The sequence below is a fragment of the Pristiophorus japonicus genome, chromosome 9 (assembly GCF_044704955.1).
Source record: "Pristiophorus japonicus isolate sPriJap1 chromosome 9, sPriJap1.hap1, whole genome shotgun sequence".
NCBI classification, from domain to species: Eukaryota; Metazoa; Chordata; class Chondrichthyes; family Pristiophoridae; genus Pristiophorus; species Pristiophorus japonicus.
Window position 1 is genome coordinate 165,505,591 of NC_091985.1, and position 16,244 is coordinate 165,521,834.

The following is a 16,244-nucleotide window of genomic DNA, read 5'->3' on the forward strand; positions in this document are numbered from 1 at the left end:
CTATTAGCCAGCCAATTCTCTATCCATGCTAATACATTTCCTCTGTAGCTTTATCTTCTGCAGTAACCTTTTGTGTGGTACCTTATCGGATGCCTTTTGGAAATCTAAATACACCACCATCCATCGGTACACCTCTATCCACCATGCTCGTTATATCAAAGAATTCCAGTAAATTAGTTAAACATGATTTTCCCCTTCATGAATCCATGTTGCATCTCCTTGATTGCACTATTCCTATCTAGATGTCCTGCTATTTCTTCCTTAATGATAGCTTCAAGCATTTTCCCCACTACAGATGTTAAACTAACCGACCTATAGTTACCTGCCTTTTGTCTGCCCCCTTTTTTTAAACGGAGGCGTTACATTAGCTGCTTTCCGATCGGCTGGTACCTCCCCAGAGTCCAGAGAATTTTGGTAGATTATAATGAATGCATCTGCTATAACTTCTGCCATCTATTTTAATATCCTGGGATGCATTTCATCAGGACCAGGGGACTTGTCTACCTTGAGTCCCATTAGCCTGTCCAGCACCTCCCCCCTAGTGATAGTGATTATCTCAAGGTCCTCCCTTCCCACATTCCCGTGACCAGCAATTTTTGGCATGGTTTTTGTGTCTTCCACTGTGAAGACCGAAGCAAAATAATTGTTTAAGGTCTCAGCCATTTCCACATTTCCCATTACTAAATCCCCCTTCTCATCTTCTAAGGTCTACGCCTTTTGCCATGTTCCTAAGGAAAGTAACTTTATAACACCCTGCACTAATTGAAAAAAGATAATCATTGCAGCGAGACAAAAAAGTATAGTATTACCTTAAATCATTGTTGATGGAAAGTATCACATCTTTGCTGCTGGTGATGAGCCCGATGTGGCAAATAACGACCTTGTATTAATGAAAACAGGTTGTCCTTGCCATGCCTTACGACACTCCAGTGCCAGGATTCAAGAATAACACCGTCAACACCATGAGGCTGTGGTCTGCTAAGGCTCCCAACGACTTCAACCTGAAAGACTGTAAGTTGTTCAGAAATTCCTCTATCATTGTGAAAATCTTGTCTGCAGTATCAATATAAGCTAATCATATAACTATTGTATGTACTCTACAATGAAATAGCCTGCTGATGTCATCGTTTATTTAGTAGTTCTCATGTGAAAGAGCTTCTGAGCGCCTAGCAAGGTGGAGAGCAGACCGTGAGCAGGACCTGGAGATTTGGGAGGAGAGATCAAAGTTTTGGAGACAAGGTTGTAAGAGGTTATGGAAGGGGAGGGAGAAAGGTAATGAGAAGAAATGTTCCAGAGGGATGACTTGCAATAGCCGAGCAGTCAGGCCCTGATGGTGGAGCAGATGCAGTGAGGAATAAGCAAGAGGACTAGAGGGCACTGGTTGGAGAAGATTAGTTGTGGCTCAGTGGGTAGCACTCTTGCCCCTCAGTCAAAAGGCTGTGGTTCAAGTTTCATTCCAGAGACTTGAGCACAAAATTGAGGATGACACGCCCCGTGTAGAACTGAGGGAGTGCTGCGCTGTTGAAGCTGCCCTCTTTCGGATGAGACGTTTAACCGAGGCCACATCTGTCCCCTCAGGTGGACGTAAAAGATCTACGGCACTATTTTGAAGAAGAGCAGGGGAGTTCTCCCCCGTGTCCTGGCTAAGATTTATTCCTCAATTAACATCACAAAACAAAACAATTATCTGGTCATTATCGCTATGCTGTTTGTTGGATCTTGTTGTGCGCAATTGGCTGTCGCTTTTCCTACGTTACAGCAACGATTACATTTCAAAAGTACTTCTTTGGCTGTGAAGTGCTTTGAGATGTCCTAAGGCACTACATAAATGCAAGTCTGCCTTCTGTTGTAAACGGCTGTCTTCTTTTCGCTTCGTTGTTTCAATCGTCGCATTACACACACACACACAGTTGTAGTAAAGGCAGGATCGGGTCTTTTATTTAGACATTCATACTAAACAAACTCACTGCCTGCAAAGGCAGCTCGACAAACACTGACACACCTTTCGAGATTCCAGTGTCACTGGTGTCCGTGTGTGTGTGTGAGACAAAAGCCAGTTCCATCCTTTTATACCTAAAAAGCCTTTGAACTCTTATTTCTTTGCATTTAGACAATCACGGCTAACTGCTTTCTGAATTACTTTACACAAAACAGATTATTTAACATACAGATATCATCAAATAGTAACCAGGTACTCAAATATGGACAATGTCATGAATTCCTATTATAGCAACAAGGTACTCAAATACTTAACATACAGACAATGACCAGCTACTTATTTCAATGGCTAAAAGGCACCATATTGTCTAGTAGCCTGTTTTAATCCAACCTTGAATCTTCCAACTTTTAACCTTTTCGATCTCCAGACAGTGCTAAAGCAAAGAGTTCAGAAATGCGGGCTTGTGCCTCAACACCTTCTAAATAGAGTGGGATGATTTAAAAGTTGAGTGTGCTTTTTTTTGTTGAGGCACAGTGGGATTTAGTGAGGACTGGATGTGGGGGAACTTTGTGTAGTGACAGTGGGATTTAGTGAGGACTGAGTGTGGGGGAACTTTGTGCAGTGACAGTGGGATTTAGTGAGGACTGGATGTGGGGGAACTTTGTGCAGTGACAGTGGGATTTAGTGAGGACTGAGTGTGGGGGAACTTTGTGCAGTGACAGTGGGATTTAGTGAGGACTGGATGTGGGGGAACTTTGTGCAGTGACAGTGGGATTTAGTGAGGACTGAGTGTGGGGGAACTTTGTGCAGTGACAGTGGGATTTAGTGAGGACTGAGTGTGGGGGAACTTTGTGCAGTGACAGTGGGATTTAGTGAGGACTGGATGTGGGGGAACTTTGTGCAGTGACAGTGGGATTTAGTGAGGACTGGGTGTGGGGGAACTTTGTGCAGTGACAGTGGGATTTAGTGAGGACTGGGTGTGGGGGAACTTTGTGCAGTGACAGTGGGATTTAGTGAGGACTGAGTGTGGGGGAACTTTGTACAGTGACACTGGGATTTAGTGAGGACTGAGTGTGGGGGAACTTTGTGCAGTGACACTGGGATTTAGTGAGGACTGAGTGTGGGGGAACTTTGTGCAGTGACAGTGGGATTTAGTGAGGACTGAGTGTGGGGGAACTTTGTGCAGTGACAGTGGGATTTAGTGAGGACTGAGTGTGGGGGAACTTTGTGCAGTGACAGTGGGATTTAGTGAGGACTGGGTGTGGGGGAACTTTGTGCAGTGACAGTGGGATTTAGTGAGGACTGGGTGTGGGGGAACTTTGTGCAGTGACAGTGGCCACAGAATTTCGGATTAGCTGAAGTTTGTGACGGGTGAAGACGGGAGACCAGTGAAGAAATCGTTGGTGCACTTGATCCTCGAGGTGATGAAGGCGCGCGTAAGGATGTCAGCATCCTCTAGTGCGTGGTCGGGCCTTAGGCAGACAATGTTCAACAGGAAGAAGCCCGTCTTAGTGAGCAGCTCAGAATCACACCACTGGGTTCAGCTTGGTGAGACTGCCAGGGTGGTGGAAACCAAAAAAGGTGGCTTCAGTTTTGATCAGTAGTAAATTTCGAAAGGATCCAGCACTTCATCTCAGATAGTGAACCGGATAGTACAAGAACTGTCTTTTGGGTCGGTTGGTATTGGCTGAGCGGTAGCGTTGTGGAGCATACTTGCAGAAGCTGACCGCATGCTTGCAGTTGATATCACCAAGGAGTAATATAAATAGGAGAGGGACAACAACAACTTGCATTTATATAGCACCTCAACGCTGACTAAGGATTAATCCTGGGGCACTCGGTCTGTATGGCACAGTTATTCTTTGGATAAATGTGCTGACCGATTGGAGAGTACTCGGTTTGCGATTCTTAATCTAAAATTTCATAGTAAACAAAGGTTAAAACTCAAAGCCTCCGTTTTCTGCCTTACATCGAAATTACAACATGAAATCCTTCTATGTAAATAGATAAAATAAAAAGAGTTTTTCATTTATAAAGCGCCTTTCACAATCTCGATGTCCCAAAGTGCTTCACAGTCAATGAAGTACAGTCACTGTAGTAATGTAGGAAATGTGGCAGCCTATTTGCATACAGCAAGGTCCCACCAACAGCAATGAGTTAATGACCAGATCATCTGTATTTTAGTGATGCTGGTTGAGGGATAAATGTTGGCCAGGACATAGTACATATAGCCTTTGTACTAGTTTTCTGGAGAATGCAGTGGTTCTTCATTACTGCTACACAGGCTACACTTTTGCTGTATATAGTTAAATGAAAGGAGGCTTGTTTTCTTGTTAATTAAACCCCTAATTGATTGCAACAGTCAGACCTTCAATCCTTGTCTGGCCAGCCATGTATAAGTGTCTTTGGTTCTCAAGGGATGGAAAACAATGTGGAAGTGTAATAAATTATAGGTGCCAGTATTGACGTTCCCTTGTTGGGATGGTAAACTTCTATTATTGGAAAACACTGAGAATGTGAGCGCTGTGTGGAATAGCAATTGGCCCAGTTCTTAAAAAGTTCCAATGCCTCCAGTTACGACAGAGACAATAACAGCAAATCAGCTGCTGCCTTTTTTGTCCATTTGTATTCTGGCTGCAACTCGCCAACTTAAAGCAAACGCTCTGTTCTTCTGTGTCTTTGGTTCTGGATGGTTTACGTGGCATTTGGTCAAACCGAAGATGGAATTCTGAAAGGGTTCATGTTTTAAAAATCTGTCTGTGCTTGGGAGCGAAACTGGTGTGTTATGTGTTCTTTAACCCTTGTTTGTAATTTTTAAACACAGGCCAAAACAAATCATTGTAACACTCGCCTGGAACGTTTCCCAGCGTCAGAATCTATTTTGTTAGCACGTCTTCTAAATGGTGATTTAATAAGAAGATCTGAGTGACTGTGTTGTTGGCCTAAATATGTCACTGGGTATCCTAGCAATTTGGAAGTCCTGTTTCCAAACAGGAATCCTTGCAATGCATGAGCTGATCAACAAATATGGTTTTGAAGGACTACACTTAAATTTTAATCAAAAAAAATATTTTTCACAAAGTAAGGAAATCTATGGTGGGATATTCCGATAAGGTCGTATGAATTGGGAGTAGGCCATACGGCTCCCGAGCCTGCACCACCATTCAATATGATCATGGCTGATCATGCAACTTCAGTACCCCACTCCTGCTTTCACTCCATACCCCTTGATCCCTTTAGCCATAAGGGTCACATCTAACTCCCTTTTGAATATATCCAACAAACTGGGCTCAACAACTTTCTGTGGTAGACAAGTCCACAGGTTCACAATTCTCTGGGTGAAAAAGTTTCTCCATCTCGGTCCTATTTCGCTTACCCCTTATCTTTAGACTGCGACCCTTGGTTCTGGACTTCCTCAATATCGGCAACATTCTTCCTGCATCTAACTTGTCCAATCCCGTCAGAATTTTATGTTGCTGAGATCCCCTCTCAATCTTCTAAATTCCAGTGAATATAAGCCTAGTCGATCAAGTCTTTCTTATGTCAGTCCTGCCATCCTGGGAATCACTCCCTCACTAGCAAGAATGTCCTTCCTCAGATTAGGAGACCAAAACTGCACACAATACTCAAGGTGTGGTCTCACTAAGGTCCTGTACAACTGCAGTGAGACTTCCCTGCTCCTATATTCAAATCCTCTCGCTTCGAAGGCCAACATGCCATTTGCTTTCTTAACTGCCTGCTGTACCTGCATGCCTACCTTCAATGACTGATTTACCACGGCACCCAGGTCTCGTTACACCTCCCCTTTTACTAATCTGTCACCATTCAGATAATCTGCTGCCTTGTTTTTGACACCAAAATGGATATCCTCACACTTAACCACATTATACTTTATCTGCCATGCATTTGCCCACTCACCTAACCTGTCCAAGTCACCCTGCAGCCTCTTAGCATCCTCCTCGCAGCTCACACTGCCACCCAGCTTAGTGTCATCTGCAAACTTGGAGACATAACATTCAATTCCTTCGTCTAAATCATTAATATATATTGTAAATAGCTGAGGTCCCAGCATTGAACCTTGCGGTACCCCACTAGTCACTGCCTGCCATTCTGATAAGGACCCGTTTATTCCCACTCTTTGCTTCCTGTCTGCCAACCAGTTCTCTATCCACGTCAGTACATTACCCCCAATACCATGTGCTTTAATTTTGCACACTAATCTCGTGTGTGGGACCTTGTCAAAAGCCTTTTGAAAGTCCAAATACACCACATCCACTGGTTCTCCCTTATCCACTCTACTTGTTACACCCCCAAAAAATTCTCGAAGATTTGTCAAGCATGATTTCCCTTTCATAAATCCATGCTGACTTGGACCGATCCTGTCGCTGCTTTCCAAATGCGCTGCTATTACATCCTTAATAATTAATTCCAGCATTTTCCCCAGTACCGATGTCGGGCTAACCGGTCTATAAATCTTTGTTTTCTCTCTTCCCTCTTTTTTTTTAAAAAGTGGGGTTACATTGGCTACCTTCCAATCCATAGGTACTGGTCCCGAGTCTATAGAATGTTGGAAAATGGCTGAACTTCTACATCAACTGCACTTTCCCGCCCGATCCTTTGATTTCCCTAGAATGCAAAAATCTATCTAACTCAACCTTGAATATACTGAACGGTTCAGCATCCACAGCCCTCTGGGGTAGAGAATTCCGAAGATTCACAACCCTCAGTGAAGAAAGTCTCCTCATCTCAGTCCTAAATGGCTGCCCCCTTATCCTCAGACTGTGCCCCCTGGCTCTAGACTCTCCAGCCCGGGAGAAACAGCCTCTGCATCTACCCTGTCGAGCCCCCTCGGAATCTTGTAAGTTTAAATGACATCACCTTTCATTCTCCTAAACTCCAGAGTGTATCGGCCCAATCGACTCAATCTCTCCTCAAAGGACAACTCTCTCATCCTAGGAATCCGTCTAGTGAACCTTCGTTGCACCTAAGGCAAGTATTTCCTTCCTCATAAGGAAACCAAAACTGTGCACAGTACTCCAGGTGTGGTCTCGCCAAAGCCCTGTACAATTGTAGCAGGACTTCCTGGGGCCGAAATTGCCCACCGCTGGAAACTGGGCACACCAGCCCTGTTTCTCGTGTTTTTACTGGCGCGGTGGATGTGGTGGTCTTTTGAGCGAAATTCCGCTCTTTGATTTTTTTGGGAAGTCGTTCATAATGGGGGTGGGTATGCGGTGGTGAGTGGGAGTTCGCACTCGAGGGGTGGATATTGGGGGCAGGTAGAGTGACCGTGCTGTCTGTCCAGCTGATGACGTCACCACGGTGCCATGTCACCGCTGCTCGCCCCTTCACTTAAAGGGGAGAGCCTCCGTGATTGTTTAAGTTCAGTTCACTGGGCCACCAGGAAGGGAGGGTTTCGGCCGGGCTAGCGGCCTGGCACCCAAGAAGGAGGGGGTGGGGGGGTAGGGGGGTAGGGGGGTAGGTAACTGGCTGCCTGTTGGTGGCGCGGCCGAACGCGGGGGCATAATTGTCAGGCCGACAAAGAAAAACATAGCGGCTGTAGGTCCTCCCCTTTAATGGGAGCCGCACCGTCATTTTGCAAGGACTACAGCCTCACTGCACCGGCAGAAAAAAAGCAGCTTTTGACACCGCGCACCGGGAGCAAGATTTTATTCAGCGAAATTTTGCTATCGGGGGAGAACATCGGCGGTGCGCGCTCTTCTAACACACTCAGGACGGATCTGTAGCAGCGGGGAGAGCGGGTCTCCACCGGGATACCGCAGGAGCGGAATTTAAAAAATGGCGGCCATTGCACTCCGCAGCGTTGCCGCCGATTTCTGGCGGTAACAGGCCTGAAGGGAAGGGGCAATTTCAGCCCCTTTACTCTTGTACTCCAACCCCCTCGCAATAAAGGCCAACGTGCCATTTGCCTTACTAATTGCTTGCTGTCCCTGCGTGCTAACTTTGTGTTTTCTGTACTAGGACACCTAAATCTCTCTCAACACCAACATTTAATCGTTTCTCACCATTTAAAAAATATTCTGTTTTTCTATTCTTCCTACCGAAGTGGATAACTTCACATTTCCCCATATTATCCTCCATCTGCCACCTCACTGCCCACTCACTTAACCTGTCTCTATCCTTTTGTAGACTCTTTGGGCCCAAGTTTCCACATGATTCGCGCCTGATTTTTTAGGAGCAACTGGTGGAGAACGGACTATCTTAGAAATCGAAATTCTCCACATTTTTTTTTTTTCTGAAGTTCTAGTCAGGTAGAACAGTTCCACTTTGGAACAGAATTTTTTCTTCAAAAGGGGGCGTGTCCGGCCACTGACGCCTGATTTGAAAGTTTCCACAGTGAAAATGTACTCCAAACTAAAGTAGAATGGAGCAAGTGAAGATTTTTGTAGAACTGGAAAAACCTGTTCTACACATTAAAAAATCAGGCGCAGGTTACAAATTAGGCGTCCAGAACGAGGTGGGGGGGAAGGGAAGTCATTGAATTCTACAATCAATCCTTAGTTATACTTCTACAAATATTATACAAATAAATCCAACCTGAATAAACATTTATAAGCAAAGAAAAGATTAAATAAACCATCTTCCTTACCTGTGTGAAAGTGCTTCAGGCATCGTTCGTTCCCGCGGGGGCTGGGGAAGGAGACAGCGGTTTGTTGCCGCGGAGTGAAGGGAGGGGAAGGAGACAGCGGTTTGTTGCCGTGGAGGGGAGGGAGGGGGAGGAAACCGCCGTTTGTTGCCGTGGAGGGGAAGGAGACAGCGGTTTGTTGCCATGGAGCGAAGGGAGGGGAAGGAGACAGCGGTTTGTTGCCATGGAGCGAAGGGAGGGGAAGGAGACAGCGGTTTGTTGCCACGGAGGGGAGGGAGGGGAAGGAGACAGCGGTTTGTTGCCACGGAGGGGAGGGAGGGGAAGGAGACAGCGGTTTGTTGCCACGGAGGGGAGGGAGGGGAAGGAGACAGCGATTTGTTGCCGCGGAGGGGAGGGAGGGGAAGGAGACAGCGATTTGTTGCCGCGGAGGGGAGGGAGACAGCGGTTTGTTGCCGCGGAGGGGAGGGAGGGGAAGGAGACAGCGGTTTGTTGCCGCCGAGGAGGGGAGGGAGGGGGAGGAAACGGCTGTTTGTTGCTGTGGAGGGTGGGGAGGGGAAGGAGACAGTGAGAAGGCTGCAAGAAGCCTCAGTGCTGATGTGCCGATGGCGATGTGCTTTTATTAAAAAATGTTCAAAAATTAAACAGCTACAAAGAACTACAAAAATGGCCGAGTGCCAATGTTTCCTTCACACTCCAACGCGCACGCGCAGCATTGCCGGCAGGAAAAAAACTAATTTAAATAGTACCCGCCCCCTCCCACTTACAAAATCGGCGCAAGTGTAGGCTCCGCCCCCCTGGGCGCCGCGCCAAACAGACCAGGAGCTGCAAAGCGCTCGAGAATAGCGCGTTTTTTTTCTGGCACCGTTTTAGGCGCGAGAAACGGGCGCCCAGCTCGGAGGGGCGCCTGTTTTTTAATCCTGTGGAAACTTGGGCCCTTTGTGTCCTCCTCCACAGCTTACTTTTCCACCTAGCTTTGTATCATCAGCAAACCTGGATATGTTACACTCAGTCCCTTCATCTAAGGCATTGATCTAGATTGTAAAGAGCTGAGGTCCCAGCACTGATCCTTGCGGCACCCCACTAGTTACAGCCTGCCAATCTGTAAATAACCTGTTTATCCTTACTCTCTGTTTTCTGTCCATTAACCAAGCCTCTATCCAGGCTAACATATTACCTCTAACCCCATGAGCCCTTATCTAGCATAACAACCTTTTATGTGGCACCTTATCAAATGCCTTTTGAAAATACAAATATACTACATCCAATGGTTCCCCTTCATCTACCCTTCCAGTTACATTCTCACAAAAACTCTGAACAGATTTGTCAAACACAATTTCCCTTTCATAAAAACATGCTGACTGCCTAATCATGTTATGATTTTCTTAATGCTCTGTTACCACTTCCTTAATAATGGATTCCAGCATTTTCCAGATAACTGATTGCGTATCGCTTATGAAAATATTGGAGATGGGGGCGGAGGGAGGGTGGAAAGGCTGACTGACTGACAGATAGTTAACGAAAAGTCTGTTCCCCTTCCAGTTGGTGTGCGATGGACAGTTTGGGCGATCAGTGATGGAAGCGGTGGGGTGGGGTAGGGGTCAAGTGATGAAGCCCCCACAAATCTGTCCAACCAGAATTAGCAACCCTACCTACGGCTATCAGTGTGTGAGGATGAATTGAAGATGTGAATAAGGAGGGGGTGGGGTTGCTATAGCTGGAGCTATCTGAGGCATTTTGTGTACGGAGAGAGAGGGTCGCTATAGAGTGTTGGATCTATCTGAGGCACTGTAAGGAGGGAGTAGGGGTTCACTAAAGGCTCTTTCAGCTATCTGAGGCATTGTGTGTGAGAGGGAAGGGTTGCAAAGACTGTCTGAGGCACCGTGTGTATGATGCTGTTTGAGGCACTTTGTGTACGGAGGGGGAGGGTTGCTATAGAGTGTTGGATATATCTGAGGCTCTGTGTATGATTTTTTTAAAATTTATTTATTCGTTGCCAATCTTTCCAATTCTTTATCAGATCATCTTGTCAGATTACAAACGCCAGAGGTCACCTTGGGCCCATTCAAGGATCACTCTGCGCCAATGCTCTTAGCCAAAAGGCCGAGAGCCAAAGCACCGTTCCTGGAAGTACTGCAATACCAGGTTCGTGCCATGGAGGTGGATGGGTCAGGCCCCCCACACACACCTCCGTGGAGGTGGATGGGTCAAACCACCCCACCCACCTCCTATTTCCAAAAAGCATAGGAGAATCACCTTCCTGATCCAGGGAGAACCACTTTGGGGTCATGGTTACTCCCCTGTCAGGTCAGTTACACATGATTTTAGCCAAAAGGCCGAGAAGCGATTGTGTATGATGCTGTTGGAGCTATTGGAGGCATTGTGTGCAAGGAGGGAGGAAGATTGCGAAAGTCTATATGAGCTATCTGAGGCACTCACTGTTAGGAGGGGGAGGGTTGCTAAATACTTTGAACTCTCTGAGGCACAGGGTAAAAGGAGGTTGGAGTCAAACAGGAGGCAACCTGGCAAATGCTGGCTGTTGATTTAGGCTTGGCGGGGATTGCTAGTCGCCTAAATAAAAATGTACAGCTACAAAAGTACTGTTCAAGAAACCTTGTTTATTTGCATAGGTGATAACAGACCAGTACCATACAGCCATCCAGTTTCTGATTTATTTTTTAAAAGTGCTGTGAAAGGGCACCAAAACTTTTATGCTGTTACATGCAATCCCAGTCCCGTTGGAGCAGGGGACCAGAGTCCGTGCCTCTGAATACTGGGTTGACATCCAGTGCCCAATGGGAGTAGAGTTGGTAACCATAATTGCCTTGCAGTCCTATCCGCTTGGGCTTGTCATTTTTGTGTGCACTGCGTATTCTGTAACCCAGCTCTAAGTGAACGAGGTCAACAGTGTGTGCAAGATCAGGATCCTCCAGCATTGTCGAGCCAAGTCTGAAAGAATTTTATCCCCTTCCGCTCCTTTCCTCCCCCCCCCACCCCTCCTTTGTTCCTTTCCTCCTCTCCCCCCCCCTTCCACCATTCCTCTTTTCTCCCCCCCCCTTCCTCCCTTCCTCCTCTTCTTCCCCCCCTTCCTCCTCTTCCCCCCCCCTTCCTCCTCTTTCCCCCACTTCCTCCTCTTTCCCCCACTTCCTCCTCTTTCCCCCACTTCCTCCTCTTTCCCCCACTTCCTCCTCTTTCCCCCACTTCCTCCTCTTTCCCCCACTTCCTCCTCTTTCCCCCACTTCCTCCTCTTTCCCCCACTTCCTCCTCTTTCCCCCACTTCCTCCTCTTTCCCCCACTTCCTCCTCTTTCCCCCACTTCCTCCTCTTTCCCCCACTTCCTCCTCTTTCCCCCACTTCCTCCTCTTTCCCCCACTTCCTCCTCTTTCCCCCACTTCCTCCTCTTTCCCCCACTTCCTCCTCTTTCCCCCACTTCCTCCTCTTTCCCCCACTTCCTCCTCTTTCCCCCACTTCCTCCTCTTTCCCCCACTTCCTCCTCTTCCCCCCCCTTCCTCCTCTTCCCCCCCCTTCCTTCTCTTCCCCCCCCCCCTTCCTCCTCTTCCCCCCCCCCTTCCTCCTCTTCCCCCCCCCCCTTCCTCCTCTTCCCCCCCCCCCCTTCCTCCTCTTTCCCCCCCCCCCCTTCCTCCTCTTTCCCCCCCCCCCCTTCCTCCTCTTTCCCCCCCCCCCTTCCTCCTCTTTCCCCCCCCCCCCTTCCTCCTCTTTTCCCACCCCCCCCCCTTCCTCCTCTTTTCCCACCCCCCCCCCCCCTTCCTCCTCCTCTTTCCCACCCCTCCTCATTATTGGCAGTCCCTCGAAGCGAGGATGACTTGTTTCCACACAAAAAAGGGATGAGTTCAGTGCTTCAGTGAGGGACCTGACATTCGGGTCCTGAACTACATGTTGAAGGGTGGAAGATGCCTGTGTGTCGATTTAAAAAAAAAATTTTTAACGTGTGGTGGCTGTTACACACTGGCTTGACAGATCTAGGTCTTGGTCCAGTGGCAAGGATTAACCAGGATGACTGGAGACCAGCTCTGTTGCACGGACCCAGTGTGCGCACATCAATGTGGGCTGGCCTGTGTGATCTACAAATAGCAGCGTGATGATGACCTGATAACCTGTTTGGTAATGTTGGTCAAGGGCTAATCAGGACACCCCTGCTCTTCTCCGAATAGTGTTGTGTCCTGTCCAACATCTTGTTAGACAAACCCTGTCACCAAATTATTTTCTCTCCAAGGATTGCATGCACACTCTCGCATCTCATACCATAAAACTCTTGTAAACTTTCTAAGAATATGAGCAAATGGTGGCTTGTAGTGTTGAACTACTGGGTTATATTTTGATGATGTCACCCTAAATCTAGTGAGGGGGAAACCTACAGCAGAAAGGGACCAATCTTTAGGCAATACATGGAATCAGATTGGTTTTAAAAAAAAAAAGACTTTCATTTATAGAATGACTTTCATGACCTCAGGAGGTCCCAAAGTGCTTTACGGCCAATGACGTATAGTCACTTCATCCAATTTGCACACAGAAAAGTCCCATAAACAGCAATTAAATAAATGACCAGATCATTTGTTTTAGGTGCCAGTTGAGGGATAAGTATTTGCCAGGACACCGGGGAGAGCTCCCCTGCTCTTCTTCGAAATAGTGTCGTGTGATCTTTTACATCGACCTGAGAGGGCAGGCGGTTTATGTCTCATCCAAAAGACGTACCTCTGACAGTGTAGCACTCCCTCAGAACTCCAGGACATAGTCGACGTATTTACCGAGGCGTGTGAAAGCATAGGCCTTACGCTAAACATCAGTAAGACAAAGGTCCTCCACCAGCCTGTCCTCTCCGCACAGCATTGCCGCCCCAGACATCAAGATCCACGGCGTGGCCCTGGACAACGTGGACCACTTCCCTTATCTCGGGAGCCTCCTATCAACAAGAGCAGACATTGACGACGAGATCCAACACCGCCTCCAGTGCGCCAGTGCAGCCTTCGGCCACCTGAGGAAAAGAGTGTTTGAAGACTAGGCCCTCAAAGCTGTCACCAAGCTCATGGTCTACAGGGCTGTAGTAATACCCACACTCCTGTATGGCTCAGAGACATGGATCATGTACAGTAGACACCTCAAGTCACGGGAGAAATACCACCAGCGATGTCGCCGCAAGATCCTACAAATCCCCTGGGAGGACAGACGCACCAATATTAACATCCTCGTCCAGGCCAACATCCCCAGCATTGAAGCACTGACCATGCTTGATCAGTTCCGCTGGACAGTCCACATAGTTGGCATGCCAGACACGAGACACCCAAAGCAAGTGCTCTACTCGGAACGCGTCCACGGCAAATGAGCCAAAGGTGGGCAGAGGAAACGATACAAGGACACCCTCAAAGCCTCCCTGATAAAGTGCGACATCCCCGCTGACACCTGGGAGTCCCTGGCCAAAGACCGCCCTAAGTGGAGGAAGTGCATCTGGGAGGGGGCTGAGCTCCTCGAGTCTCGTCGCCGAGAGCATGCAGAAATCAAGCGCAGGCAGCGGAAGGAGCGTGCGGCAAACCAGGCTCCCTGCCCACCCTTTCCCTCAACGACTATCTGTCCCACCTGTGACAGACTGTGGTTCTTGTATTGGACTGTACAGCCACCTAAGGACTCCTGCTAAGAGTGGAAGCAAGTCTTTCTCGATTCCGAGGGACTGCCTCTGATGACTCCCTCAGTACTGCACTGGAATGTTAGCTGCAGATATTGACTGGTGCTCGTGGTCCCCACCAACACAGGCAAACTGCTGACTGTGGTCCGTGACAATCCAAAGCATTGTTCCATTGTGTTTTGTGAATTATGAAGGCAGTCCATCAGGTTAAAACCGGTCTGAATCGCATCCCTGGCTTCTAAAAAGCCTTCCCCGGTCACTGGCTGCAGTCCTTCACCTAGATCTGTGGAATTCTGTCCATGGAATTGTTTGGAGAGTTAAGACCATGACGCTTGCAGCCTCCAGAGCAGATTGCACACTGCTGAACAAATCCAACATTGATTTGGGGCCAGCAATTGCTACTTAAACAAACAGCGAGAGTGGATTCCAATCCTGTTACTCAATTCTGGTCTGTGTCAAAAGCAGGTTCTATTCTAGGCTGTGTGCTGACTGACGTTCCCGTCATTATCACGGAAATTAGGCCAACTTGGTGTTTCGGGCAACAATCAATCAAATGTGGTCATGAAGTCTTGGAAGTTCTCCACGCTGGGCACTATTGGGTTGGCAACTCTGCTGGAACATATTCCAGGAGATTTCATCACATGACCTCCAATTGCCCCGCCCTCATGCTGCTGCCATTGGTCACCCAACGTGCCATTCTTGCGGCACCCGCGTTACCATGCCAATTGGAATGTGAACAGACTCTTCGTTATCCAATTGGATGGTTCTTGACTCTCAGTCAAACGGTCTTTTTTCTCCACCACCAATATTTTTATAACTAATAAACGAAAGTGTCAAAAGAAATGAAAATACAACACATTTTCTCCTGGGTTGCTCTCCGTTGTATTCAGGAGATTAATCTTTAATTTTTGGAGATGAGGGTAGGCAACCCTAAGGATACTATAGCTCATATTAATATAGATTTCCTGTTGCCGCACCAATAGTCCCACCTTAAAGGTGTTTCCAATGGCCTCCTGTTTTAGGTGCTAGTTGCGGAATAAATGTTGGCCAGGATACCACGAGACCTCCCTTGCTCCTCTTCTTCAAGTAGTGTTTACGTCCACACCTCGATTTTCAAAATGATCATCCTTGTGTTCAAATCCCTCCTTGGCCTTGCCCTTCCCTATCACTGTGACTTCTTCCAGCCCTCCAAGAACTCTATATTTCTCCAACTCTTGTCCATCCCCCGTTTCCTGGGCCCCACTGTTGGCGGCTATGCTTTTAGCCATCTAGGCCCAGACCTCTGAAACTCTCTCCCTAAGCCTCTCTGCCTCTCCAGCCCCTCTCTCCTCCTCCTTCAAGGCGCTCTATCAAACCTACTTCTTTGACCAAGCTGTTCATTGTCCCATCCTCATATCTCTGTCTTTGGTTCATTGTCAGTTGTCTGATTTACACTCTGTGAAACACCTTATGACATTTTACTGGTTTAAAGGCGCTATATAAATGCAAGTTCTTGTTCTTGTAGTACTGATTTTTAAATTTGCAGCAAGGTGACCGAATTGGGTCAGTCCACAATAGGTAGACTTTATCCAGTCTTTCTTAATCCGTCTCTGATCACAAAATGAAATGCTGCTGTTTCCCAGTACAGGAAGTGAGGTGGATCAAAGCTTGTCCATTCTTCTCTTTTTAGATGGTGCTGTAAGTATGGGCAATTGGCATGTTCCCTGGAGTGCTGAGAGGCTCCATTGAGGAAATTACAAGCTTGACAACTTTTGGTGCTGTGCTATGAACTGTTTGTTGCAAAATCTATTCTTCACAATTTGAATCTATTAATATGGAGGCAAGCGTGAATAAATTAAAGATTCCTCAGACTGGTGCTTTTGAAAATAAAATATCTTCGATGCGACCCCATCAGAACTAAGGGTCTCTACTCCCCAAAAAAGGAAGAAAGGACTTGCATTTATATAGAGCCTTTCACGACCGCATGCTAGGGTCTTAAGAGAAGTAGCGGCAGGAATTGTGGGTGCATTGGTTGTAATTTACCAAAATTTCCTGGATTCTGGAGAGGTCCCAGCAGATTGGAAAACT

At 47.3% G+C, this 16,244-nt stretch overlaps 1 protein-coding gene and 1 pseudogene across 1 annotated transcript in view; one reads left to right on the forward strand and one right to left on the reverse strand.

Moving 5' to 3' along the window:
* The window catches only part of LOC139273962 (glycogen phosphorylase, brain form-like), a 118,648-nt gene that overhangs the window by 46,683 nt on the left and 55,721 nt on the right, over positions 1 to 16,244 (forward strand). The window contains exons 6-7 of the mRNA XM_070891035.1: positions 900 to 1,011; positions 2,155 to 2,237. Coding sequence (XP_070747136.1) covers positions 900 to 1,011; positions 2,155 to 2,237 — 195 coding nt within the window. The remainder of the gene's footprint in view (positions 1 to 899; positions 1,012 to 2,154; positions 2,238 to 16,244) is intronic.
* Positions 10,649 to 10,888, reverse strand: LOC139274328 (U2 spliceosomal RNA; annotated as a pseudogene).